At 55.1% G+C, this 27,892-nt stretch overlaps 1 protein-coding gene across 4 annotated transcripts in view; it reads right to left on the bottom strand.

Moving 5' to 3' along the window:
- Window positions 1-255: 255 nt before the first annotated feature.
- The window catches only part of TESC (tescalcin), a 64,412-nt gene continuing 36,775 nt past the window's right edge, over window positions 256-27,892 (bottom strand). Inside the window, exons 3-8 of one of the 4 annotated variants that reach the window (XM_061384893.1) lie at window positions 16,062-16,142; window positions 9,078-9,217; window positions 7,302-7,363; window positions 7,030-7,197; window positions 3,471-3,518; window positions 256-507 (exon numbers count right to left, since the gene is read on the bottom strand). In XM_061384893.1, coding sequence (XP_061240877.1) covers window positions 430-507; window positions 3,471-3,518; window positions 7,030-7,197; window positions 7,302-7,363; window positions 9,078-9,217; window positions 16,062-16,142 — 577 coding nt within the window. In that variant the 3' untranslated portion in view covers window positions 256-429. The remainder of the gene's footprint in view (window positions 508-3,470; window positions 3,519-7,029; window positions 7,198-7,301; window positions 7,364-9,077; window positions 9,218-16,061; window positions 16,143-27,892) is intronic. The other 3 variants (XM_061384894.1, XM_061384895.1, XM_061384896.1) reach the window with 3 other exon arrangements.

Below are 27,892 nucleotides of genomic sequence, written 5' to 3'. Positions count from 1 at the left end.
AGCCCCCAACCCCAACCCCTGCCCCCATGAAGGAGCTGGAGACTGAGGAGGCAGACGAGTTGCCAGCACTTGTGTCGGGAAAACAGCAACCTGTTAATCCCAAATACGCCAGGCAGGAAGGGAGAAAAAAAAATCCCCTTGCAAACCAGCCTTTGAGAACTAGCTGCTACTGCTTGCTCCTCACGGTCAACCTCTGGGCCACCAGACGGCCAGGCTGCACGCGTGGACGTGGGGGACAGACAGGAGCCACGCTCATTACCAAACCCTTTTCCTTTTTTATTAGAGATAAAAACACCAAAGTCCCACACACCATACCCTGCGGGAAAACGAGATGAGCGAGGCATGTCGGCTATTTACAATAACGGCTGCAGCAAACGGGCCCCCTGCGCAGCCCAGATCCCGGTGCAGGCGCTCCGTGGGGGCGGGCAGTCAGTGGCACAGGGCGATGGTCTCCATGTTAAGGAAGCGGACGTGCATCTTGGTCTCGATGTCGATGCCCTGCCAGATCTGGAGCACGGACAGAGCGGCGTGAGTGGGCACCCCCGCTCCCCCAGACCCCCGGCCACTCCCTGCCCACCCACCTCCACCGCCCACCGTGATGCCCCCGCAGGTGAGATCCAGAGCAAAGCACGGAACCGCCTCCATCTGCCTCTTTGCTGGTTAACTGGGCTCTGACGTTCGGATTCTTTCTGGACTGTCACAGCAAGTTATTATTCAAGTGCTGAATCCAGGCTCCTAGCTGAAGTCGCTCGAATCCCACCCACCACCACTTCAGACTCTGTGATTTTCACGCAAATTCCTGAGCCCCTGTTAAACCTCTTTTGCACCAGAAAGACGTGGAGACCACCACCTGTGCTGCCCGCTCTGTGGTGGGGGCTCCCGTGGAATCCTGCATAGAAGTGGCTTTTAAACTGTTAAGAGCTGTGTAATTCTAAGATCGCATCAAGCCATCATTCATTCAAAGGTCGCGACAGTTAGGTCTTTATAACCTCCCAGAGATAGGTCACAGTGTTCCAGAAAGACAAGCTCCTGCCCAGGAAAGGTGATTTCTGCCAAAGACCAAGTCTGTCACCACATACCTGGCACCTCCATCAGGGTCCATCCTGGCCAGGTCCCTAGCGGACACTCAGGCCACCAGACCCCACGCCGCACTACGAGCTCCAGCGCCCAGGACTCCTGCCCCTCGGCCACTCGGGCCCCAAGAGGACCACGGATGGTGAGACGGCCAGAAGGATGCGGGCAGGGCCCGAGGGGTGTGGTGGGCGGTGACTGGTCACCGTCTCCCCGATTACGTAAGAACTTCAGACTCTCAGTGTCGCCCTCAACATCTGCAGGGACAGCCACGCGGCTCGGGCGAGCACAGTGCTGTGGGCACCCAAGCCACAGGGAGGCCTTGGCACGTTTTCAGCCACCTTCACAAGCCCACAGCCCCAGGCGCTTTCCTTGTTAGGTGGGCAGGGTGTTCCCAGGAAGAGATGTCTGGATGCCCAGGGTGGTTTCTGCCAAATGCCAAGGTGACGAGAGGGTCACAGTGGGGCTCAGAGAACGGGAGTGGCCGGCTGGTGGGGAAAAGCCCAGGGGCCACGGACTTGGGAGCCCTGGAGGCAGGCGGGGCAGGGCTGGGGAACGGACTGCGGGGGAAGAAGCTGGTTTTCTGGGGCCAAAAAGGATTTCATCTCGTCTTCTGGCTTAAAGCAGCCTCCCTAACCTCCCCTTGGCCTCCCTGGTCTTCTCACTGCTCACTCTGGTTCTTGCTTGGGTGTTACCACCTTTCCATATGCCAAGGTGACCCATGGCACAAATGCCAGCTCAATTTCTCCCCACCCACCTGCCCCCCTCCTGAGAAAGGAGATTGCCCTCCTCCAGCCCAGCAGACCCTTCCAGTCTCTCCTTCAGGCCTGGTCTGTACCACCCATGCCCCTCCTCTTGCCATGACCGGCCAAGTTGGTGGCTCAGACTTAGGGGGAGTCCCTCAGGCAGGCTGCCCCTCAGCTTCCCAGAGCTTCAGCCATGGGGTGGGGGTCTCCGGCCCCGTCCTGGGCACAGGCCTGTTCATTCTCTCAGGGTTGCCTGGGAGCGCTGGAGCCCCTGGCTATTGTTGCCCCAACCTCCCATCTTCCTCAGCTCCTGGAAGGGGTGCAGGGACCCCACTGTTGGGGTACTCAGGGCCAAAGAGTGGGCAGAATACAGGAGGGGGGCTTGACTCCTCACCGATCAGAGCACCCAGGGCCCCCGTTCCCAGTCTGCGGGCACGTTTACAGATGTGAAGGCTGGGTGAGGCCTGAACATCCACTGACCAGGGTAGAAGGTGGGCAGCTGGGCACACAGCACTGTCTGTGAGGCCCAGGAGGACAGCAGGACCGCACGTGGGCAGCACCAGTGTGTGCTTCTGGGAAGAGCTGGGCTCACAGTCATGGAACATTCCAGACCCTGGCTCCAGCTGTCAACAGGGTGCTTCTGAGAAAGGGGACCAGGGACTTGATGGGGAGAAAAACGGAGCCTTCCTCAGAGGCCCTTTCGTACTTGCTAAGTTGTTTTGAGCGTCTGTGACTATGATCACCCTTTCAATAAACATAAGTAAAACCAGTTTCAGTTCAGTTGCTCAGTCGTGTCCGACTCTTTGCAACCCCATGAATCGCAGTACGCCAGGCCTCCCTGTCCATCACCAACTCCCAGAGTTCACTCAGGCTCACGTCCATCAAGTCGGTGATGCCATCCAGCCATCTCATCCTCTGTCGTCCCCTTCTCCTCCTGCCCCCAATCCCTCCCAGCATCAGAGTCTTTTCCAATGAGTCAACTCTTTGCATGAGGTGGCCAAAGTACTGGAGTTTCAGCTTATCATCATTCCTTCCAAAGAACACCCAGGACTGATCTCCTTTACGATGGACTGGTTGGATCTCCTTGCAGTCCAAGGGACTCTCAAGAGTCTTCTCCAACACCACAGTTCAAAAGCATCAATTCTACGGCTCTCAGCTTTCTTCACAGTCCAACTCTCACATCCATACATGACCACAGGAAAAACCATAGCCTTGACTAGACGGACCTTTGTTGGCAAAGTAATGTCTCTGCTTTTGAATATTCTATCTAGGTTGGTCATAACTTTCCTTCCGAGGAGTAAGCGTCTTTTAATTTCATGGCTTCAATCACCATCTGCAGTGATTTTGGAGCCCCCCAAAATAAAGTCTGACACTGTTTCCCCATCTATTTCCCATGAAGTGATGGGACCAGGTGCCATGATCTTAGTTTTCTGAATGTTGAGCTTTAAGCCAACTTTTTCACTCTCCTCTTTCACTCTCATCAAGAGGCTTTTTAGTTCCTCTTCACTTTCTGCCACCAGTTTAAACCACTGTAAAGGCCACACTCAGGCTAGACTCTATTCACTCGAGATGCCTGTCTCTTCCTGACTAGCAGGGTCCCCTACAAGCCCCCAGCGCAGCCCCCGTGCCCACCCCCAGCTCCCAGGCACCCACCTTTAGGAAGTCATCAAAGGTGATCCCCTCATACACCTGATCGGGCTCCTGCAGAGAGAACGGGGTGCAGTGAGTGGCTTCTGCCCAGGGACCCTCCACTTCCACCCCCCGACACAGAAAGAGGGGTGAGGTGTGCAGGCAGGACCACGAGAACACTGTGACTGTTCGCCTCCAGCTCGGGGCTGGTCACCTTGAACTCCAGCATCCCCTTGAGGGTAGGGTGGAAGCCGGTGCAGGCTCACCCCCTACCTATGCTCCTGGGGAGGACAGGGCCGACAAGGATGGGAAAAGAAGGGGGGTGGGGTGGGCACAGAGGCTGGGGTGGCCACCAACAGACACCCCCTGTTGTTTCTCTGTTCTGCCTTCTCAAACCAGGCTTGGTTAAGAGCAGCTCTGGGCTGACCGGCGCTCCAGACACTGGGAAAGGGCCAAGAGAATGAAGGGCCAGCCTGCACGGCCCACCCCTTCTCGCCCGTGAGTCACCCTGATGGCATGGGGTCCAGGAGCCTCCCTCCTGCTGAGTCACCTGTGCACACAGGGACGCACAAGATGATAAGCAGGGCTCCTGTCCCTGATGCCACTACGACCAAGTCCCCACAGCCCCCGCCCCAGCCCACAGCGCCCTCTGTGCCTGTGACAACTGGGTGGACATCCCACCGCCTGTCAACACGAGACCAGCTAAAGAAAGTGTGGTCGTCCGGGCTACGGATTACCACGAAGAAGGGGTTGATCCCAGATGGGCTGACATGGAAGAGGCTCCAAGATATGCACCCGGTGGAAGAAAAAAACAAGGAGCAGAAAGATGCTTGCAGATGGCTCCCACCTGTCCTGTGGACGTGCAGGGTCAGCACGGGGATGAGGAAGCCGGGGGAGTTGAACGCCACATTGTGTGACTCAGAACTAGAAGACACACATGTGTGCGTTGATCTGTGTCGGGAAAAACCCATCAAAGGCAGGTCTCTTTAGGGAGGAGGACCAGGAGAGACGCACTTCTCTTTATGTACTGCCCAGAGATTTGTTCTGATGCATAGTTAAGAAAACACTAGGGACTTCCCTGGTGGTCCAGTGGTTCAGAGTCGCCTTGCAATGCAGGGGACACCAGTTCGATCCCTGGTCCGGGAAGATCCCACATGCCACAGGGCAACTAAGCTCATACATGACAACGACTGAGCCAGCGCTCTGAGAAGCCAGCGCACCGCAACTAGGGTAAGCCCTGTCGCCGCAGCTTGAGAAAGCCCACGCACAGCAACCAAGACCCAGCGCAGCTAAAAATAAACGCATAAATAATTCATTTAAAAAAAGAAGAAAACAGCAGCAGGCTCTCTACGAGTGTTTTACCAAAGTGATTACCATGAGCTGATGCAAATCTCACAACAGCCCCCTCAAGTGGGCTCTGCTCTTAATCTAATTTGGGATATACTTTTTAATTTTATGAAAAACGTCAGATTCTTAGAAGGCCTGGACCAGCCCTGTCCCTAGGGTTGCCTGCTCTTCCTGACCAGGGTCAATAGACAGAAGAAGTGGCTGCCGTCCGCCTGCCCGCCACCCTAGGTCCCTGGGGGCGGCCGAGGGGAGCGAGGCCCCGCTGGCCCGAGACCTGGCCTGGAGGGTGGGTGCCCAGTGGAAGCAAGGCAGGTGGAGGGGCCACAGGCTCGGGGAAGCACTGGGGCTGAGGCCCCGGGAAAGCCGGCCCACCCTCTAGCCACAGGAAGGCTTCCCAGAGACACACTCTGGAAAGATCCCAGCCACACCGGACAACCGGCCCTGGAAGTCCATGATGGTGGGCGATGCCTCATCTGTCTTTGGCAGATATGTCAAGTGTCCTCAGAGGCCATGCAGTATGAAAGGATGTGGCCGCCCCTCGCCCCTGTGTTTATCTGGTCGACGATCACACGAGAAAACATTAGGACTGGTAACTAGAGGGAGATGATGCCCACGGTGGCGGGATGCCCCCCAGGAAGCCGGCACGGGCTCCAAAGATGCGTGGATTCTATGCAGACCAGCAGCTGCCAGCTGCCAGCGATTTCACGACAGCAAATTAAGAAAACTCGCCAATTGAAACTGGAGTACGACAGGGAGCAATTTATCGGAGGAGAGTGTAATTAAATCAAGTGAGGATTCTGCTCACACAGCCCAGCCGGGGATCCCTGCGCTCCCCAACGAGGCCACCAGCCCTTTCTGCAGCAGTTTAATCTGCTGAAGAGGGTGGGTTCACCAAACTCAGAAGCCTCCCTAGGGCCCCTGAAGCAGACAGATAAAATGCAGGTCAATAAAGTGACCGCAGCCCCCTTGCCCCTGGGGGCAGGCCCAGGCCCGCCGTCTACAGTGACGGGCCTGGGCACAAACAGCAGGTTCCAGCAGGAAAAAAACAGCCCTCCACCTGGGCTGGGGTGACCCCAAAGCCATGGTGGTGTCTGGGACAGCAGCCACAGTGAATACGCAGGATCCAGACGGGGTGGCCTCAGAGGGAACACCTGAGACACCCCCCCGCAAGGAACAAAGTCCATGGAGGTGATCATGTGCCTGCCCTCAGAGCCCCTGCAAGAGAGAGAGTCCAAGGTCATTGTCCAGGAAATCCAGAAGATTCCTATGCCTCTGAGCCTTGGTTCCCCTCAGTTCACTTGGAACCAGTGAAACAGGCTACAAGTCCATGAAGCAATGCCCGTGAAGAACCTAGCATGGCGCCTGCACACACTGTGCGCACACCCTTTGGAGGACCCTGGGGGTGCCTGGGTGCCTGGAGCCTCCTAAGGGAACCTGCAACTGCCCCTCCCCCCAACAGCACCATCCGAGCCCGTGAGTGCCAGCCGTGGCCGCTCACAGATGCGCTGGCTCCCAGTCCCCTGACCGTCCGTCCCTGTGCCCTCTGCTCCATCGGTTCTGCACTGGGGGTGACTTCACACACACACCCCACCCCAGCACCAACCCAGGGACAGTAGCTGTGTCTGGAGACACGTTTGCTTGTCATGACTTGGAGGGTGTGACTGGCATCCAGTAGGTAGAAGCCAGGGACGCTGCTCAACACCCTGCAACCCCAGAGGGCCCCATGTCGACAGAGCCGGGAGGAGAAACCCCAGGCCTGAGAGCCCGGCTGAGAAATGACTCACCACTTCTGATACCAGCGGGAGCCTCCCACCCTCATCAGCCACACACCCAGATGGCCGAGCCCCTGTCTCATCTACACGTGGCCCCCGCTGCTCCCAGCTCCTCCCTGGATGCCAGATCGTGGGCCCTCAGGAGACCCCTGCCCTCCAGGCCACAAATCGCCTCAAATAATAAAATTAATGACAGCGAGCCCGTGCTGTACACCAACTGGGCCTGGCGCTGTGCTAGGTGCTACCTGTGGGCCCAGGGAGGCTACCTAGTAGGGTCTGTGGCCCCCCAAAGCCCAGCCTCCCCTGCTTGGCCCAACCCCCCAGGACTGGGACCTCAGATCTGGTCTGGTGGGACAGGAAAGCAGCGAGGCCTCTGAGCAGAGCTCTGCGCCAGGCCCAGCTGGAGTGGTGAGCAGGCCACGTGCGGTCTCTGCCCTCCAGGCCTTCCAGAAGCACAGACTCACAGCGGGCAGGGCTCCGCAGGCGGAGAGTGGAGCGTGGAGACAGGGGCCCCAGGCCCTCACCATCTGCCCCACGCAGACGCTGGCCGCCTCCATCATGGCGCCGTCGGCGATGGAGCGCGCCGACTCCTTTTCGATGTGCGGGTTCCCCGACAGCAGCTCCTCTACCACCTGCCGGAGGGGCAGACACACCGTGAGCTCGGGACAACGCCAGGCTGCTGAGCGCGGGGTGTGGGGGGGCGCCGGGGCCCGCCGGGCGCGGGAGCATACTTTACATTTCGATACTCTTCCAGGGTGATGCGGCCGTCGCTGTCCGAGTCGTACATGTGGAACAGAACTGGGGGCGGCGGGGAGAGGCGGAGGATGAGTCAGGCGAGGCAGACGGAAGCCCTGGGTTCCCCGTTACCGCAACCTCCCCCTCCCTCAAACTGAGCAAAACACCCCCAGCAATGCAACCCGAATGCCAAGGCTGTAGGGGGCAAGGGCAAAGGGCCAGACGGACCACTTCAGGTGGGTGACCTTGGGCAAGCGACCTCACTGCCCTGAGCCTCAGCTTTCCCATCTGTAAAATGGGAGTCAACACACCTCTGCCTCGTGGTGGTGGTATCAGGTGAGCCAAGGCCGGTGGACCATGCGCAGTCTCATTAACAGGAAGTCAGCGCAGCGTGACTTCAAGGTGTCACTCCTGACACCCAAGAGGCTGGCTGCCGTCCTGGGCTTGGGGCAGGTCACAGACCCCGCTGCTTCCCTCCCGCCCCTGGCTGATCCGAGCAGGCCCCTGAGGGGCATTCACAGCTGCTCAGCTCGCTTCCCTCTCAGTGACGTCACCTGGTCCCTTTACTGACATCACTCAGCAGCCCACATCCCAACAGAGCCATGAGCTGAAGGGGAGGGGACCTTTCCACCCCTGGCTGAGCCTCAGGGAGCCTCGAGCTCACGATGGCCTCGGTCCCGGCATTTACCCTGCCTGGCGCTCTGCAAGCATCTCTGCCCCTCATCCTCACATGACCCCTCCCCAAGCCCGTGTCACAGACGGGGCTGACAAGCTCAGAGAAGTGAAGGCATTTGCCCACAGCTGCCCCATTAAGGGGGGCTTCCCCTGAGGCTCAGACGGTAAAGAATCCGCCTGCCATGCAGGAGACCTGGGTATGATCTCTGGGTTGGGAGAATCCCCTGGAGAAGGGAAGAGCCTACCCACTCCAGTATTCTTGCCTGGAGAATTCCATGGATAGAGGAGCCTGGCGGGCTACAGTCCATGGGGTCGCAAAGAGATGGACACGACTGAGTGATTTTCACTTCATTAACAGAGGGGCAGCCACGGGTTTGAACCAGACTCCATCCCATCCCATAGGCCCCATGACCCCTGACCCAGCCCTTGGAACCATCTGGAAGCTGGGCCGACACCAGGCGCCATCCCCCTGCCCCCAGCAGCCCTCGGTACACGTCTGGAGCTAAGTATAGCCCAGGCCCATGTTTACATTTCCCTGCAGACGCTGCTGCCTCGGGGGCGGGGTGCAGAAGGATGCTGGAGTCATGGGAAAGTGCACAGGGAGGGCCGGGGTGCCGCCCGCCCTGAACTCAGATCCAGGGCCAGAGCGGCTCCAAAGGTGGGGGCGTGGGCCCGCAGAGGCCACCCCGTGAAGCTGAGTCTGGTGGCAGGCTGTGGACCGGGGCAAGGGACGAAAGCACCCCTGCGGTCTCCTCCAGCCTCAGAACCAGCCACATGTCCAGCCCGCGTTCCCACCGTCAGGTTCAAGGTCACACAGCTGCTTAGTGGAAGGGCTGGATTGAACCAGGTCTGTCCAAACCAATTTCCCATCACCGACAGACCCTTCTATTCCCAGAAAATCACCAGCTGCTGAGGAGTGTCAACAAGGAGGCTGTCTCAGAACAGCCTAGGAGGGGGAGCACCCTCTGTGCTGTGAAAGCCCCCTCCTCAAGGCCCAGAGCTGGTGCTCCCTGACCCTCCCCACCCCCTGCAGGGGCACAACAGGCCTCGGGGACATGCAAACGGCCAGGTGCACCCTGGGGAGGGGCCCTGGGACACCCACATCTCAGCTTCTCTTTCCGGCACAGCTGCACCTGCTCCTCGTCCATGGTGGTGTCGATGGGCCGGAAGTAGGACATGATGGTCAGAAAGTCCTCAAAGTTGATCTCGTCGGCCAGGCCGCTGGACCCCTTGCGCAGGTTCCTGTAGGAGCAAGAAGGGGGTGTCGGAAATATATTCAAAACAGAAGCTCATCTTGCTGCTGCCCACAGCCCCAGAGAAACTGGCCCTTCCAAGCACTCGCTTCACCTACAATGGCTGTCCCAGCCTTGGGTTCTGCTACCCAGCGACCAGCTCGTGGGTGGCACCGGGGGGCCCCTGGGGGGTTAGTCCAGCCCTGTGCTGCACTCCCCCCTACCCAGAAACCACCATCTGGGGGTCTGGGGGAGACACAGGCAGCTGTGTCTGTGGGGCAGGGGCTGCTGGGCATGCATGGTGCACAGAGTTGGGCGGTAATTCACCAGGTACATCTCGTGATCCTTTCCTTTAGATCCAAAGGGTCAGGGAGTCACCCAGGGGCCAAATCCTGTCTGCTGCCTGCTTTTATATAGCCCATGAACTAAGAAGGGTTTGTATGTTTTGATATGGTTGAAAAAAAAATGTTAAGGGGGAAAAAAAGAATAGCATCGCATGACAAGTGAAAATTACATGAAATTCAAATCTGAGCGTCCAGAAATAAAGTTTTATTGGCACACGGCCACGCCTGCTCATTTACATGGTATCCGCGGCTGCTTTCAGGCTATAAAAGCAGAGCTGAACAGTTGTAACAGAGATGATGTGGCCCACAAAGCCTAAAATATTTACTCTCTGGCCTTTTAGAGAAAGTTTGCCAGTTCCTGCTCTCTATCAGCTGTCTGAAACTCGGGCACAGTGATCTGTTGGCAGGCACTCTGAGTAATCTGTTTCCTACCAACGTGTAAAGTGCACCAATTAACTGCAGGTTTTCGAACAGATCAGGACAGGTTTGAGGTTGTCCCTGCGGGTGTGTTTTTCTGAAGGGGTGGGAAAGGGCTTGAGTTCCTGGCAGGGCTTGGGGAGGGTACCCAAGGCTGGGTCCGTCCCATGCTGAACACACAGCAGGTACTCAGCAAATGCCTATGAAGGCATCGACAAGCCACCAAGTACAGGTCCTGGCAGAGGAGTTGAGAAAACAGCTCGGAGCCGATTCCAACCAGACACGGGCTCCTGACCCACTGCTGCCATACTCTTACCACTAATCAACTTCTACTGGGGCAGGTCGCCATCTGTCTGATGGTCCCCGTACCCTCCCTGTGCCTCCTTACAAAGGGATAGCTCTCAGTTTGCCTGGGATGATGGTGCTTCTCAAATGCACTTGGGTGCCTCTTGGGGTCAAGACCACATCTCAGCTTAAAGGAACATGTTCAAAGTTCTCTAAGGGCCCAGCTGTTGTTGTTTGGTCGCTAAGTTATATCTGACTCTTTGTGATCCCCATAGACTATAGCCCGCCAGGCTCTTCTTACCATGGATTTCCCGAGCAAAAATACTGGAGTGGGTTGCCATTTCCTTCTCCAGGGGATCATCCTAACCCGGGGATTGAACCTGCATCTCCTGCACTGGCAGACAGGCTCTTTACCACTGTGCCACTGGGGAAGCAGGGGCCCAGCTGTTCCCTTTCAAATCCTGCCCCTGCAGCGGCCACCACACTTCACAGTTTGGAGATCTCACTATCCCCAAGCTTCCATTCCAGGAGATTTTCCAGAAAGAAGTGGCTCCCGAGCCTGGATCTCGAAAGGTGGATTGTGAAACAACAAACTGCAGAGATGAGAGGAGATCTCCCCAGGACTCAGAAAGCCTAGTCTTTGAGTGTTTTTTTTTTTTTCCCCCTCAATTTTCTCTGAAATCATCTCTTACAAAGGTTTCCCACTGTTTCTCTGGACAGACTTTTAATAACCTCAGAGTTCCTGCTGTCAGGGGCACAGACCAGACTTACAAGGTGTAAAAATAGCCCCAGGCATCGTCAGGCTCCTAGGAGGCATGGTTCACTGGGTTAGCTTGCACCTCCTTCTCAGGGGGTTCCGGCTGCAGCAAGGGGCATGGAGATGAGCTCAGAGAAACGTGATGGACCCTGTGGCAGGCAGGCCATGTGTGTCTGCTTCTCAGGGAAGGCTGTGACCTGGCTGCTTCGGCATCAGGACCCAATTCAGGGGCAAGGGGTTCCTGCCCATGTCCCTGGGAGGTCCCTGTGGGCCAGCATCCTGGTCTCTCAAGGTGACCAGAGGGCAGAGGCCGAGGAAACCCAGACACAGCACCCAGAGCCAGGCCCACCTGCACTCCACTCCAATTTCCACAGTGGGGCACCCCGAGGCCAGGGTCAGTGGGTAGAAGAATGGGCGTGTGTGCTAAGTCGCTTCAGTCGTGTCCCACTCTATGCGACCCTATAGACTGTAGCCCACCAGGCTCCTCTGTCCATGAGACTCTCTAGGCAAGAATACTGGACCGGGTTGCCATACCCTCCTCGAGGGGATCTTCCTGACCTAAGGAACCTAACTCACGTCTCCCAAGTCTCCTGCACTGGCAGGCGGGTTCTTTACCACTAGTGCCACCTGGGACGCCCTAAAAGAATGGGGCTCCATCCAAACCTGCAGCCCTCCATCACAGCACTCTTTTGCAAGAAAGCCTGCTTGAATGCAGTATTTTCACTTCCTTAACTCTCCAATGACTCTGTGAGGACCAGAACCCTTGGAGGTGGGGACAGACCCTGCTCGGCTGCCTTCCAAACAGCTTTTTGCTTCACTGTCTTGTTCCCAAAGCACCTTAGGATGCAAGGCAGACACTGGTACTTTTTGAAAGGAAACTCCCACCTCCAGCCTGTCCTCTGACTCCTCCATCACTCCTTGGCAGAGCTTACAGGACAGAAATACAAAGGACGCACAGGTGCTGAGCGGCTCCAGGTCCCGGTTGGGGAAGCCTTTCCTCAATCCTCCTCTTCTTGTTCACCTTGGGCAGTCCACCAACTCACCAGGGGCCTCCCTTTCTCCAGAGCGTGTCTGTAAGCAGCTGGCCCAAGGCTGAGGTCCCAGAACCCACAGGGGGCCGGGGGCAGGAGTGGGCTCTCACCTCCTGCTGTGGGCAGCTGTCCTCCCTGTCTCCTGCTCACTGTCCTGCATCATCTTCCAGTGGTCACTCCCTAGAGCAGGGGTCTTGTGAGCCACCCGCACTACAGGCCTGGGGACCCCCTGACTCCCTCCCCATCATATCCAATCTTCTTCTCTCCTAGGACAGCCTGGGCCAGCTTCCACCATCCCGACGGGCAGAGGCCAGGATGAGCTCCGCAAAAAGCAAGTCAGAGATGTCCCTGGCGGTCCAGTGGCTAAGACTCTGCACTCCCAACGCAGGGGCCCAGGTTCCCTCCCTGGTCAGGGAACTAGATCCCACATGCTGCAACTAAGACCCAATGCAGCCAAATAAATAAATAAATTAAAAAAAAAAAAAAAAAGCAAATTAGACTCTGTTGCTCCCTTGCTCAATGCTCTCTGGAAGCTTCTCCAGCTCTTGTGGTGACTCCCCCCACCACAAGCCTCCACCTGGTCTCCCAGGTCTCAGCCCAGCCCTTGCCCCCGTTTCCGGCCACACGCCCCTCATCAGGGGCTCAAAGGCCTGATGACACCTTGCAGACACCCAACATTCCCTGACTGACCAAGGGTCTCCCTCCATCCTTCGGGAGGCACCTGCCTGTGCCCGCGCTCATGGCTCTGTCCTAACGTTGGATGCTCCAAGCAAGGCGGGGGTCTCTCCTGCCTCTGACTGTGGATTCAGGGCCACTTGTCCTCTGGCTGGAGGGAGGTTTCTGCTCCAGCTCGGGCCCAGGCCCAGCCCCCTTGGCAGGCAGCGTATCAGTCCTGGAGAGCAGCCTGGCCACACCCAACTTCCACCCCCACCTGAAAACACAACTCCTGGAACCTGTTCCCAGTTCCCCAGCGGACAGTGGAGGGCCAAGCAACCTCCGGCCAGCCTTGCTTTAAGGAACAGCTTCCCTGGTGGCTCAGATGGTAAAGAATCCGCCTGCAATGCGGGAGACCAGGGTTCAATCCCTGTGTTGGGAAGATCTCCTGGAGAAGGAAATGGCTACCCACTCCAGGATTCCTGCCTGGAGAATCCCATGGACAGAGGAGCCTTGGGGGGGCCAGTGGGGGAAGGCAGGTACAGTCCACGGGGTCGCAGAGAGTCGGATGCGACTGAGCACTGAGCGTACCGTGGCTCTTGAACACACGTCACCTCAGCACAGCCTCACAGCAACGCCATGAGGCAGGGGCTGTTACTACCGTCATCGTTCTGTATATGAGCAAAGTGAGGCAGCCTCCTGGTGTCCACGGCCCCGCCCCCACCAATCAGGGCAGTAGAGGTTTCCTGGGGTCCCCCTCCAGCCCCGCCACTCTCCTCCTGGGCTGTCGGTGAGGACAGAAGAACCAAGCCCTTGGCCCCAGGTGGGCTCCACAGGCCCGGGGGCAGCGGGGTCACTGGGACCTCTGGGGCGTCCCCCTCTCCCCATCTTGGCCCACCCGGTACATGAAGACACCAGCCCCTCCAGCTCCAAGCACAGAAGGCTGGGTCCCCGGAGCCCGGCCAACCTCACAGCTGCCCCGGTCTCATCCTGTCTTTCAGAGACAAGCCTCACAGGCAGGCGCCCGCGGGCCTGTGTACACACAGACACACACATCTGCACGCCGCCCCCTTCTCGTGTCAGGCGCCACGACACTCTGGTCACCCTTCACCATCTTCCTGCGACACCTCCCACCCTAGACCCCACGGGCCATATTGTCTCCACGTTGGGGGCCACATCACCCCATCCCCGCTCCACTACCTGTCAGGAACCCACCCCCTCCAATCCTGCTCTGCTCACTGCCCACCCTCCCAGGCCTCACCCTGGGATTCCGCAGGCAGAACCAGGGTTAAAAAGGAGGTGGGGATGCTGAATTCTACTCCCGTCTTCACCACGGACCACGTGACTTCAAACCATCCCTCTGTGAAGGGACGTGTGACAATTTGCTGGGGGTGATTCCTCAGATACCAGCTCCCTCACTTTCCTCTGCCCTCTGTCACCCCCTCCGGTATCTCAAAGCCACCCATCGCCATCCCTCCGCACTCAGGAGTCCTGGCTCCAGCCAGAGGGACCCTGGCCTCAGTCCCCGACAACCCACTGGCAGCCAGAGTGACGTCTGCAAGATGCCAACCTGCTTCATGCCCCACATACCCGCCTTAAAGCCTATCTGTGCCTCCACCCCTGATGCTGCTCCTGGGTTGAAGTCAAGACCCCTCTTGCTGGCCTAGGGTCTGCACGATGCACCCTGCCCACCCCACACCTCTCCCCACGCTCAGCCTCTCTGTGTTCCAGCTGAGTCCCCTGTCACTTGTATATCTGGACTTTAGGCCACAGGGCCTTTGCACATGCAGTTCTGGTTTCTCCTTTGCCTGGTTAACTCCTGGGCACTTTCTCCTCAGGTCTCACCCCACAGGTCCTAGAGGAATGTCTCTGCATTTTCTGGGGCAGCCAGAGGACTTCCCAGTCCCAGCCCATGAGCAGTGAGGTCCTGCTTCTGGCTCAGGTCCCCATAGTCCTGGCAGAACTGAGCTGGGCGGTTCAGGCTCGCATGACTTGAAGCCCATCCAGGGAGACCCCACCTATCACATGATCTCAACACACCAGTTCCCTTCCTTCCTCTTTCTGCCCGCTCCTCTGCTCCTCAGCGATCTCTGCAGACACAGGGTGTCATGCCGAGAGTGTGCCCATCCCCCATGTCCATCTCCTACCTCCTCACTAAGCCTCAGACACAGTGATGTCCCTCCTGATACCTGAGTCTTTCAACCCTGACGACACCGGACATTTGGAGACATGAGCTCTGACCTTAACCTCAGCTCTGGGACACTGTCCATGGTGCCTCTCTCTGCCTCAGTTTCTCCATCTGTAAGCCAGGGCACTGAGCATACTCTGGCTCTTCAACACACATCATCTCAGCACAGTCTCACAGCAACACCGCAAGGCAGGTGTATCACCATCATTCTATCAATAAGGAAAGCGAGGCAGCCCCCAGGAGGGCGCCAGTGAGCCTGCTTCCTGGTATCCATGCCCCATGAGGTCCCCATTCCAAGTGTGGGGAGACCCAGGGACTCACTTCTGAAGAAAACAATAAAGAAAAGTTGATGGAATGTTATGTGCAAGATGAAGTTCCAATAGATTCCATCTCAAGTGCCCAGTCTCTCTCTTCTCCCTCCCTCCCTCTCTCTCTTTCTCCCTGGAACATCTTACTCTTGAGGGAACCCAGCTGCCAGGTGTGGTAACTCTGGGGATTGGTTCATGAGCTGCCAACATCCAGGTGGATGAGCTCGGAAGCAGAGCCTCCCCCAGTCATGCCTTTGGGTGACTGCAGCCCCAGTTAACCCTCCCTGAGCCAGAGAACCCAAATCCCTGATGCATAGAACTGGTGAGCTAATAAATATGTATTGTCTTAAACTGCTAAGTTTGCTGCTGCTGCTGCTAAGTCGCTTCAGTCGTGTCCGACTCTGTGCGACCCCATAGACGGCAACCCACCAGGCTCCGCCGTCCCTGGGATTCTCTAGGCAAGATCACTGGAGTGGGTTGCCATTTCCTTCTCCAATGCATGAAAGTGACAAGTGAAAGTGAAGTCGCTCAGTCGTGTCCAACCCTCAGCGACCCCATGGACTGCAGCCCACCAGGCTCCTCCATCCATGGGGTTTTCCAGGCAAGAGTACTGGAGTGGGGTGCCATCGCCTTCTCCGAAACTGCTAAGTTTAGGGGGGGGAGCAATTTGTTATGCAGCCATAACTAACGAATACAGAGGCTGAGAGAGACTGAGTGAGCTGTCCCAAGTCACCTAGCCACGAATCCAGAACTGCTAGACCTCTGGCCCATGCTCACAACTCCTACCAACATGAGTTATGACAAAGGTTACAAAGGCAAAACACTCCCCACAAAGTCACCCACCATCAGCATTCCAGGAGAAGGGCCCACCTGTTGTCGAAGAAGGCACGGACGATTTTGGACCGGATTGGATTGAGCTCCAGGTCAGGGACGTTGTTGAAGTTCTCCTTCCTGGGTTTCCAAGGAGGCACACCGGGAAATGAGGGAGAAAAGAATGACATCAGAGAGCGTGTTCATCACCTCTCATGTTGTGTTTTCTGAGCAGGCCCTACGAGAATGGTCTGGAATTCCCAAGTCAGGACTGGGGTTCGCTGCACTGGTCCACCTCCTCCTCTAACCCTTGGACCAGCGGGGCCACAGAGGGCCTGGAGGCTCAGAGGCGCCTTTGGGAATCTGACAGATGTCCCAGACATCCACCCTGCCCATCCCCCAGAAAGATGCAGCAACACAAGACCTGCATCCTATTCCGAGGGGTCAGATACCCCAGTAGGGAAACCCTGAGTTGGCTATCCTGGAATCAGAGCAGCAAGCTGCTCGCTTGGAGATTTCAAAAACAGTGTCCACACTAGGTTAAAAACCTGGAGTTACACATGACCCAGTGATTCCATGGCTAGGTATATACCTGGATATGTCCCAAGAGAAATGAAAACATTCATCCACATAGAAATTTGCCTGTGAATATTGATAGAAGTGGGCTTCCTGGGTAGCTTAGCTGGTAAAGAATGCCTGCAATGCAGAAGACTTGGGTTCAGTCCCTGGGTTGGGAAGATCCCTTGGAGGAGAGCATGGCAACCCATACCAGTATTCTTGCCTGGAGAATCCCCATGGACAGAGAAGCCTGGTGGGTTACAGTCCATAGGGTCACAAAGAGTCGGACACAACTGAGCGGCTAAGCACATTCAGCCATTAAAAGGAAATAAATACAGACACAGGCCACAATACAGATGGACCGTATAGACACGGTGCTAAGTGAAATAAGCTGGGCCACACAGTGTATGATTTCATTTATATGAAAAGTCCAGAAGAAATCAATCCATAGAGACAGAAAGGAGATTCGTGGTTGCCAGAGGCTAGGGGATTGGGAGCCATGCTGGGGAACGGTATTAAGGGTACGAGGACTCTTTAGGGGGTGATGAAAACGTTGTCAAACTGACTGTGGTGATGGATACAGTGCTCTGGAAGCATACTAAAAGCCAATTGCATTGCACATTTTAGTGGGTAAATCGCTGGATATGCGAATTCTATTTCAGTAAAGCTGTTCAAAGAAAGAGAGAAATGTTCGTATGAGATGGTGAATTTCAAACACAGCCACCCTGTGGCTGAGGCCAGGTGTCGCTGGCTCCCAGAGGCTGTGAATTTGCAGTCATGGAGGCAGGTAAGTCCCCAGCTGCCTGACCTTCCCGCATAAGGCTGTCCTTTGTTCTCGGACCTGCTTCCTGCTCACCTTTTCTTCTGCTCTGTGGATTTCAACAGGCAGTGGCCTTGGTAGGGACCCAGGACACAGGCTGGTAATCCCGGGGAATAAGGAGGCAGACCCAGCTTGGGGAAGCTGGGAGGATATTAGCCACTTAAAAGTAGAATGTCCAGGAGCCCTCAGATTTAGAACTTGAACCTAGAACCAACCCACGCTGGGAAGGAGGAAGTGCCACATACAAGGGGCACTCTGCACCATCAGAGCTGGAAGGCTCTGTAAACACACAGCTGAGCCCTGTCCTGCCCCCACCAAACAGATGGGGGAGCTGAGGCTCAGACAGAAGAAGCAGGACCTACCCGGGGCCCGGATGCCTCCATCTTCTCTCCCTCTCCAAGCTGTCTCCCACCTCTCCCCACCACTCAGCGCTCCTAGCTTCGTTTGCTTGCAGCATCTGGCCAAACTCAGGAGCCAGCATCAACGGATGCCAACATTTCAGATTCCTGAGGTTCCCAGTTCTGAAGGCAACCCACTCAGAGCAGCTGGCCCACAGCACTGGAATATTATTCAGCCATAAAAAGGACTGCAGTGCTGACCCATGCTACAACAGAGATGAACTTCAAGAGCAAGATGCTAAGTGAAGGCAGCCAGACACAAAAGGCCACACGGTGTATGATTCTATGTATGAATATATGAGATGTCCAGAATAAGCAAATCCAGGGAGACAGAAAGCAGACTGGCGGGTGCCAGGGACTGGGGGACAGTTGACAGCTAGCAGATACAGGGTTTCTCTTGGCAGTGATGAAAATGTTCTTATATGGACTGTAGACTAAGTGGATGAATTGTATAACATGTGAATTATATCTCAATCAGGCTGTTTTAAGGGCTTCCCAGGGGGCTCAGTGGTTGAAGAACCTGCCTGCAATGCAGGAGGCAAAGGTTCGATCCCTGGGTCAGGAAGACCTCTCCCTCGCCCCAGACGAGGGCATGGCAACCCACTCCAGTATTCTTGCCTGGGAAACCCCATGGACAGAGGAGCCTGGCGGGCGACGGTCCATGGGGCTGCAAAGAGTCAGACACGACTGAAGCAACTGAGCACAAGCATGAGTGAGTCTGCTTTAAAATATTCCTAAAATATTTTTTAAAAACTAGAAAGCAAAGAGCCACTGCACCACAGCTTCATCAATATAGAGCTCAAAAGGTGAGGCACTAACCTGTGCAGCTCAGAGTCAGGTTCATGGTCAACTACCTCCAGGGTTGGTCACTAGGAGACAGCACGAGGCCTGGGGCCAAGGATGCTCTGCCCTTGCTCTGGTTTGGGGTCACGGGTGTGTTTCAGCTTGTGAAAGCTCGTCTCACTGTCCCCGTCACTGTTCACACACCCAACAGTCTGCACTGCTCTGGCACGGCACCCGTGAGTGAGATGCAGTGACAGGAGGAAACACACGGAAAACACAGAGCCCCTGGGATGGGAACAGCTCAAGTCAAAGGGACTATGTGGGGTTTGAGAGGGGATGTGGGGAGAAAGGAGAGGAAGCCAGCAGCTGCTGCACAGCTAGTTAGCACAAGACACCAAGCCCTCTCTGGCTTTTCTTGGCCAGTCTTGGTGACTGTCAACCCTTCCTCAGCCTCAGTCTCCTCATCTACAAAGTGGGCGCAGCCTCTGGAATCACATTGGGGTTCTACCAGCTCTGCCACCTGGGACAAGCGACTTGGCTTCTCTTAAGCTCGGGCTTGCTCTTCTGCACTCAGGAGCCTCAGAGGGTGTGGCGAGCATTCCTGGGAGGAAGTCTGGAACACAGCACGCATGGTGTCCTGTGAGGAGCGAGGGCTTTCAGGTGCCCGAGAGCATGGGTACAGGCCTCGCGTTTCCATAGCACCACATCCTCAAGGCCTCCCGTAACCAGAGGCAGCGCAAGCACAGAGCACACACGGTGGAGCTGAAGGGAGAGTCGGCGTGGGCGGAGCATTGGGTGTGGGCGTGGCATTGGCCCCAGGCCCCGCCCCTTCCTCCAGCGTCCTTGCCCTTCAGCGTCCCGAGGCACTCCTGGTTCGCAGATCCTTGCAGAGCATCACAACCCTGCTCTGCCCTGTGGAGCCCAGGTAGGGGCTCTCAATGGAGCTTTGTCCCAGGGCTGCTGGAAGGACCACATTCAGGGATACACCGGGAAAGTGGGTCTGACTGATTCCCCAGGAGGGAACAGAAGCCAAAGCTGCAGGTTCTAAAGGGACTGGGAGAAAACAGGTCCTCATGCTTATTAAGGTGGCAAGGAGGGACACACCAGGAGCACCCCTGGCACCAGGAGATCCCACAAAGGGTAGCGGGGCCCGGGCTGACATGAGAGGGCAACATCTCAGGAGGAGGACAGAGGCAGGAGGACTTCAAAGAACCCAACTGTACGACTGAGCGACTAGAGAAGAAAATTAACAACCAAAGAGAGGTCTGGCCTTCCACTGACAGAGGGCAGGCAGATGTTAGGAATCGAGCTGGGGAGACAGTGTCACGGTGTCCTGGCCTCAGCCCCCAGCAGGTCTGTGCAGGTGTCCTTGAATCCTAGCTGCCTTTCTCTGTAAGCCAGGACCAGTCTCCCTCACCGTGGGCACCTTACTGATGCTCCCAGCCTCAGTTTCCTCATCTGTGAGCTGGGTACAGACCAAGCAGTAACCCCACCCCCACACACACCCATATCAAAGCAGAAGCGAAGCCAAGCACAGCTGGGGCCAGTCCAGGCTCTGCCCCACACCAGGCACATGCCCTGGTTGAGGCACTGCAGATCCCAGAGTCTTAATTTCTTATCTATAAAATGGGCATCATGGAAATATCCAGGCAGCATCATGGGGTTAATGAGGTGATTAGGTGAGATAAACACACAGAAGGTGCTACGGGGCTCCCCAGGCGGCACTAGTGGTAAAGAACCTGCCTGCCAATGCAGGAGACATAAGAGCTGGGGGTTCGATCCTTGAGTTGAGAAGGTCCCTGGGAGGAGGGTATGGCAACCCACTCCAGTATTCCTGCCTGGAGAATCCCATGGACAGAGGAGCCTGGTGGGCTACAGTGCATGGGGTTGCCAAGAGTTGGACACAACTGAGCAACTTCACACACACACACAAGGTGCTATTAGCATAACATGTGACACGCAGTGAGTTCATTTTAAAACAGTGATAATGGTGATAGTAGCAGCAGCTAACCTTCTATAGACACCCCAGGTGTCAGGTACTGTTTGCGAGCTTTACATTATGAAAGTAGGAACATATTCCCACCTTACAGATGAGGAAACTGAAGCAGAGAGGTGAAGTAACATCTTATTGCTGAGAACGATGCCCCGACTTAGAGTCTGGATGCCCAGCCTTGGAGCAACTTCTCCTGAGTTCTGTCTGGTCCTGGGGAGGCGGTGGGCACTTCTGGGGTATCTGCCAACATCCTTCTTCAACGAGTTGAGCTGCAGGCCTTGAGCCCAGAGGCAGGGAAAGGCCAACTGCAGTTTAGGACATGGAAAGATGCGGGGAGCTGCCCGTGAGAACGGGGTCCTTTGTCCGAAGGACACAGCTCTGGGAGCTGCCTCAGTCCTTGAGGGTTTGCTTGCAAACATAGCTCTCTGTCCCACCACCCCAGAGATTAGGCGCTTATTTACTGCAGACACCTGGAGTTCTGTGCAAACTTCTCACGCACAGAGAAATGTTATCTGGTGTAAGAAATAATAACAGGGAGCCATTCCCATGCTCTCCAGATTTCTTGTGACTGTTTGTAAGATGTATAGGCCAACCAAGAAAAAATGTCAACTGTCTTGTCTTTCTCACGCTTTTCTGTATAAATATAAGATGCTGAATAAAGTTGGGGTCAGACTGCGTCCCTTCGTGGAGACGTGTCTGAACCTCTCGACCCCATCTTTGTTGTAGTCTCTTGCTTTACTTTCTTTCTTAACCCTGCCGTGCACGTTCTCGGGACCTGATCAACTTTGCTGGCTGGCACCGGCAGAAGGAGGCATTTATCTGAGGGCACGGAACAGGACAGGACCAGGACTTTCCTGCAAGGATCTTTTGCACAAAGGTACGTGGACAGGAGAACCGCCTGGTGCAAGCAGAGAACTCTTGGGAGTTCCCTGGAAGTCCCGTGGTTAGGACTCTGTGCTTTCACTGCCATGGCCCCAAGGTTCAATTCCTGGTCGAGGAACTAAGAAGATCCTGCAAGCCGTGCGGTGCAACCCCTGTGCCCCCCAAACTAGGGAATTTGGGCACTTCTCAAACACAAACTTGCACACAAATCCTGGGGATCATGGTAAAAAGCGGGTTCTGACTCTACATTCCTGTAAAGGCCAGTTTCAGTCTCATTTCCTTTTCTCCCTCGAGCCCCGAGGTGCCCATCAGGCTGGTCGAACCAGCTCAGCCCAAGACCTCCCCCCACCTATGGGAACTGCCCTGTATCACCCAGAGCCCAGCACTGGGGGCGGGGCACTGCTCGGGGGCAGGAGCTGAAACTGTGGCCAGTGGTCCAGCGACGCCGCCCCAGTGACCAGTGGGAAGGGTCTGCCCACACGGGGCTCCTGGGCTCACATCCTTGGGGCCCATAAAATTAAAAGACGCTTACTCCTTGGAAGGAAAGTTATGACCAACCTAGACAGCATATTAAAAAGCAGACACATTACTTTGCCAACAAAGGTCCATCTAGTCAAGGCTATGGTTTTCCCAGTGGTCATGTATGGATGTGAGAGTTGGACTGTGAAGAAAGCTGAGCGCCAAAGAATTGATGCTTTTGAACTGTGGTGTTGGAGAAGACTCTTGAGAGTCCCTTGGACTGTGAGGAGATCCAACAAGTCCATCCTAAAGGAGATCAGTCCTGGGCGTTCATTAGAAGGACTGATGTTGAAGCTGAAACTCCAATACTTTGGCCACCTGATGCGAAGAGCTGACTCATTTGAAAAGACCCTGATGCTGGGAAAGATTGAGGGCAGGAGGAGAAGGGGACGACAGAGGATGAGATGGTTGGATGGCATCACCAACTCAATGGACATGAGTTTGGGTGAACTCCGGGAGTTGGTGATGGACAGGGAGGCCTGTGCTGCAGTTCATGGGGTCGCAAAGAGTCAGACACAACTGAGCGACTGAACTGAACTGAAACTCTCCTGCTTGAGGCCCTCTTGTATCCTCTGAGGCTGAGTGCTCTGTGAGCTCAGGCATGTTCAATCACCCCCGTATCCCAGTGACGGGAGAGGTCAATGACCTCCATTTTACAGATGAGAAAATGAGGCCCAGAGAGGTGAAGTGACCAAGCTATAGTCACACAGTTACAAGAAGAGCTTTGAATCCAGCACTCACCACCCCATGCACTTCCTCACACCCGCTACTTCCTTCCAGTTTGGTATGTTTTTACTTCAAAGAGAGAACAAGGGACCTTCCTGGGGCATCTGCTCCTCCCCAGCCCCGAGAGGCCCCATCCATGACCCAAAAGAGAGCAAGGCAAGCACCCACAGGGGAAGGAAAGACTGAAAACCACAGAGGAGGGTGGGCGGGCGCTTCCTCCTGCCTCAGTGTGGCTTGGTTTCCGGTGGCGGTGAGGCTCAGCTCAAGTGCAAAGTTCTCTCTGCGGGTCCAGGGAGGCTTCTTGGCCTGAGGCCCCGGCCTCCCTGCTCTGTGCTGTTCCAGGGCTTCCCCCATCAAGGCAGGCCGCCGGCCCCACACTGCCAGACCCACCCCCCACACTTGGTATTTACTTGTGACGGTTAAACAGTGGGGAACTGGGGGCCCCACGGGGCTCATGCAGGAGCGGGCATGCCCCATCCAGCACGTGTCTTCCTGGGAAACGCTGAGCCACTCAGAGCACAGCACCCACACCAGCAGCAGCATCACTTGGGAGCTTGTGAGAAATGCAGAGTCTTGGCCGGGCCCAGACCTCCTGAATCAGAACCCCCATTTCACCACTACTGCCAGCATTCCCGTGCAAGTTCGAGAAGCGCCAAGAATTCCCGACACACGGTGAGTGGTTCTCCTATCCACATGACGATGTCCGCCTGGCACACAACAGTGTGCAGTTGCTCAGTCGTGTCTGACTCTTTGTGACCCCATGGCCTGTAGCCCGCCAGGCTCCTCTGCCCATGGGATTTCCCAGGCAAGAATACTGGAGTGGGCCAGCATGCCCTCCTCCAGGGGATCTTCCTGACCTGGGTATCGAACCTGCGTCTCCTGCTCTGCAGGTGGGTTCTTTACTGATGTCTTTGCACAGAAGATTCTGGCCAGAAGGCCCTGGCCCCGGCCCCAGGCAAATGTGTCTTTCAAATGCGGAGGCAGCATCAGCAAAGTGATTCCTCCCCAACAGGCTTCCCGCCTCCTCCTGCCTGCTTCACACCTAGGATTGGCCATCCCTCAACACCTGTCACGTACTCATTCCAGCGGGAGTGACAGGTATTCCAGCACCTTCCTGGTGTCAGGCCCTGTTCTGGGTGCTGGCTTCAGCAGTGATGGGACAGACATGATCCCTCCTGGCATTTCAGCGAGGGCAAAAATAGAGACGGAAAATGGAACTTTCAAGGCAGCAACAAGCGCTCTGCAGACACACCGAGCAGTGGGAACGGATGAGACCGCAGGGAGTTGGTGACATCCCCGTGGGCTGGTCAGGGAAGGCCTCGGAGTGAAGGGGACATGTGAGCAAAGACCTGCAGGAGGTGACTGCTCCCCCCAGGGGACTCTTGGTGACGCCTGGAGACATTTCTGGTTGTCTCACTGGGAAAAGGTACTCCAGGAAGCCAGGGACACTGCACAACATCCTGCAATAATACATCCTAACTCCACTCTGCCCCTAGCAAGCCTGATCCAGCTCTGGGCTTCCCTGGTGGCTCAGTGGTAAAGAATCCATCTGCCAATGCAGCAGACACGGGTTCCGTCCCTGATCCGGAAAACCCCACATGCCTCGGAGCAACTAAGCCCGTCTGCCACAACTACTGAGTCTGTGCTCTAGAGCCCAGGAACCGCAACTACTGAAGCCTGAATGCCTAGAGCCTGTTCTCCACAATGACAGACGCCACCGCGATGAGCAGCTCATGTTCTGCAACTGGAGAGTAGCCCCTGCTCAAGGCAACTAGAGAAAAGCCTGCACGCAGCACCCAAGATCCGGCACAGCCAAACATAAATAAAATTAAATAATTTTTTTTTAAAGTACCTACTAAAATTAAAAAAAAAAATAACCCAGCCAATGGAAACTCTGCTCTGAGGAAGAGTGTTCTAGAAGGAAGGAAGGGTGTGTGCTAGAGCCCTGAGGCGGGAACAGCAAGAACATCCTTGCAGCTGGAACAGGAGTAAAAAAAAGGTCAGGGGGTCGGAGAGGTGGTGGGATGCGAGGATCTGCAGGACACGTGCTGACCAGGTGGCTGTTATTTTTACTTGGCAAGGTGGAACCTTTGGAGCAGAGAGGTGCCATTTTCAAAGGTTCCCCCTGCCGCTCATGCATTACTGTGGGTCTCTATGAGGGTGGGGCAGTGAACAGGAGCGGCATATCCAGAAGTGGGGGGATGGTGTGAGATGAAGGCAACCCGGGAGGATGATGGGGGCTCTCCTTGGGACACATTAAGTGTGAGATGCCACAAGAACATCAAGGGAACGAGCAGTGGCTGGGGTTCAGAGGAGATGGCCCAGCCACAAACTGGGCAGTTAGCATCCACGTGGTACTTTGAGCCTAGGCTGAGTCTTCCATTTCGGGTCCTTCCTATGGCCAAGTTGGGCCTCTGCGATCTGCCCCAACCGGCCAGTCCTCTTATCGCTCGGGCTGATGAAGCTCGGCCCCACCTCTGTCTGGAGCAGCCTTCCCTCTTCCCTCCACATGCCGCAGCCACCTCAGAGGGGCCCGTGCTGACCACCTGTCCCCAGGTCCTTCTCCCCATGGTGGTCCCAAGGATGTGCCCTCTGCCCCGCTTCCTTCCTCCATCATCATATATTGTGAGCTTATATGCTAGTTTCCTCGCTCACACTCACATGCACACCTCAACAGAGCCCCCCGCCCCCTGGGGCAGTCAGCACTAGAACCCACCACAGAAGGTCCTGACGCCTGCTTCTGTAAAGCAATGACTGGGTCAAGTATTTATCATCCTGGGAAAAGAATCTCTTAAAACTTTTTAAGTGAGTCACCACTAATATATCTAAGACCATTTGGAAACCTTCTTTCCACTCCGGGGGACACCTAGGCACCTTTCACACCAAGCTGACACTTTCATGGCTCCCATTCTCATATCTGCCCTCACCTGAGCAGGTGTGGGAGCCCCGGGGCCACTCCCTCCTGATGTTTCCTAGCCAGTGTTACAAGTAACTGCGGGTCTTTCTTTCTAAGTGAATGTGCATCATCTCAGCTGAGGCTTTAAAGAGAGGTCTGGTTACCTCCTGAGTGAAAGACGCGCATAATGTCTCTTTGTGACCCCATGGACTACACTGTCCATGGATTCTCCAGGCCAGAATACTGGAGTGGGTAGCCTTTCCCTTCTCCAGGGGATCTTCCCAACCTAGGGATCGAACCGGAGTCTCCTGCATTGCAGATGGATTCTTTACCAACTGAGTTAACAGGGAAGCCTGGTTACCTCCTTGAATACGGTAAATACTGGCCATGAAACAGCCTCGCGATCTAAGCGGGGCCTCAATTCTCTCACTGTCAGGCATATTCTTTTTTTTTAAGTAAATCTTTAGCTACTTGACAGAGTTAAAAAGCAAAGTAAACAGGTTAAAAAGTGACTTAAAAAGACAGATACACCCACATATTCACAGCACTCTTATTTACAACAGCCAAGATATGGAAGCCACCTAATAGTCTGTCGACAGATACATGGATAAAAAAGATGTTTTACATATATATATGTATATATATATAATGGAATATTACTTAGCCATAAATAGGATGAAATTGTGCTGTTTTCAACAACACAGATGGGCCTGAAGGATATTATGCTTTGTGAAATAAATCAGAGAAAGATAAATACTGTATGTTATGACATGTATGTGGAATCTAGAAAATGAAAAATAAGTGACTTAATTTGGAGAAAAGCGATGTGATCACAGTGCTCCAGGGCTCTGGCTATTCCAACAGCCAGCCCTTAACCTTCCTGCAGGTTAAGCTGTGGGGCCTTAACCTTCTTAGCCTCAGTTTCTTGACCTGTCAGCTGGGGTAATGGTGTGAACTTCAGAGGGTCCCCGAGACCCTTAAGACCACACAGGTAATGGCAGCTCCTAACACCAAGCTAACCTCTCACTTGATAAAGCGATGGGAGGCACTGCCGAGGGGTGTAAAACAAGCCCTGGGGTTGGGACTTTGCTGGCTCTGGGGATCAAGCCCATCAGAACGCTACTTGGGGCTCTGGTGGTGCGGGCAGTGGGCAACTGCCTCCTTTCTCTTCCTCATGTACATCTGTGGTTGCGTTCATCCCAGGAATCACTCCACATGTGATGTGTCCAGTATTCATCTAAAACTATTTTTGCAGTGCAGCTCTATCTAATCAGGCGCCCTCCTGGCCTGCATCACTACATTTGAAGGATTCTATCGCATCTATTTCTGGGGGTTGGTTAGCCTGCCAGAGCGCTCTCAGGAAGTAGAAGGCTGCTGTTTAAAACATATGACACCTAAGGGACCCTACTAAAGGGAGAAAAAGTACAAGAAGCCATTCTTGTATTGTCTAAAATCAGTATCGTTTAATGAGCTTGCTTATGGAGGGTCTTCCTTCTAGAAGGAGAGCTTTTGAGGACAGAAGTCTCTGCATAGTAGGTGCTCGATAAATGAGTCAGAGGAACATTTTCTATCATGCATTTTTCACCAAGACCCCTTAGAACAAAGTGCTTTGTGATCAAGGTGCTCTCAGGTTTGGCGGATCCTGAAACACATATAATCTGGGGGACCCTTCCTAAAGAAAAAGAATGCAGCATTCGGAATTGAAAAAAAATTCAAGTGCTGGGCCTTGTAAGGAAGCCATACAGAGTGGCATCCATACAGAGTGGGGCCCTGACTTGGAAAGCCTCATGGTAAACTCACCCCTGAATGTCCTTACATGATCTTCAGCCAAAGAGGGAACATGACCAGACACAGTAGGAAGTGGGGGGGTTAAAATGAAAATCAATATTCAGGACTTTCCTGGTAGTCCAGCAGCTGGGACTCTGTGCTCCCAATGCAGGGAGCCCAGGCTCCATCCCTGGTCAGCGAACTAGATCCCACATGCCACAACTAAGACTCGTACAGCCAAATAAACAAACAAAAGTAAAATCAATTTTGGCAGTTTTTACCCTCTGATATTTTTTTTAAAGCTACCCTCAACTTACTAAAGTCATAAATTCAGAGACACAATTCTTCGTTAAGCTTTTAGATGTAACTTACAAGTCTACGTATAAAAGCTGCAGGTGTGAATGGGGCCTTTTGCACTGCTGTATTCAAAAGTCCAGGCCCTTCACTCTCTCAGAGGAGGGGGCCGAAGGGCCTGCAACCACCCACACCCCTCCCAGACTGGGGTGCTGGGGGCCACGCTCAGGGGACCCTGGTTGACGACTTTCACAA

Source organism: Bos javanicus, chromosome 17 (genome assembly GCF_032452875.1).
Source record: "Bos javanicus breed banteng chromosome 17, ARS-OSU_banteng_1.0, whole genome shotgun sequence".
Taxonomy (NCBI): Eukaryota; Metazoa; Chordata; class Mammalia; order Artiodactyla; family Bovidae; genus Bos; species Bos javanicus.
The sequence above is the reverse complement of the archived record's forward strand: the minus strand, read 5'-3'. Positions and strand labels throughout refer to the sequence as shown.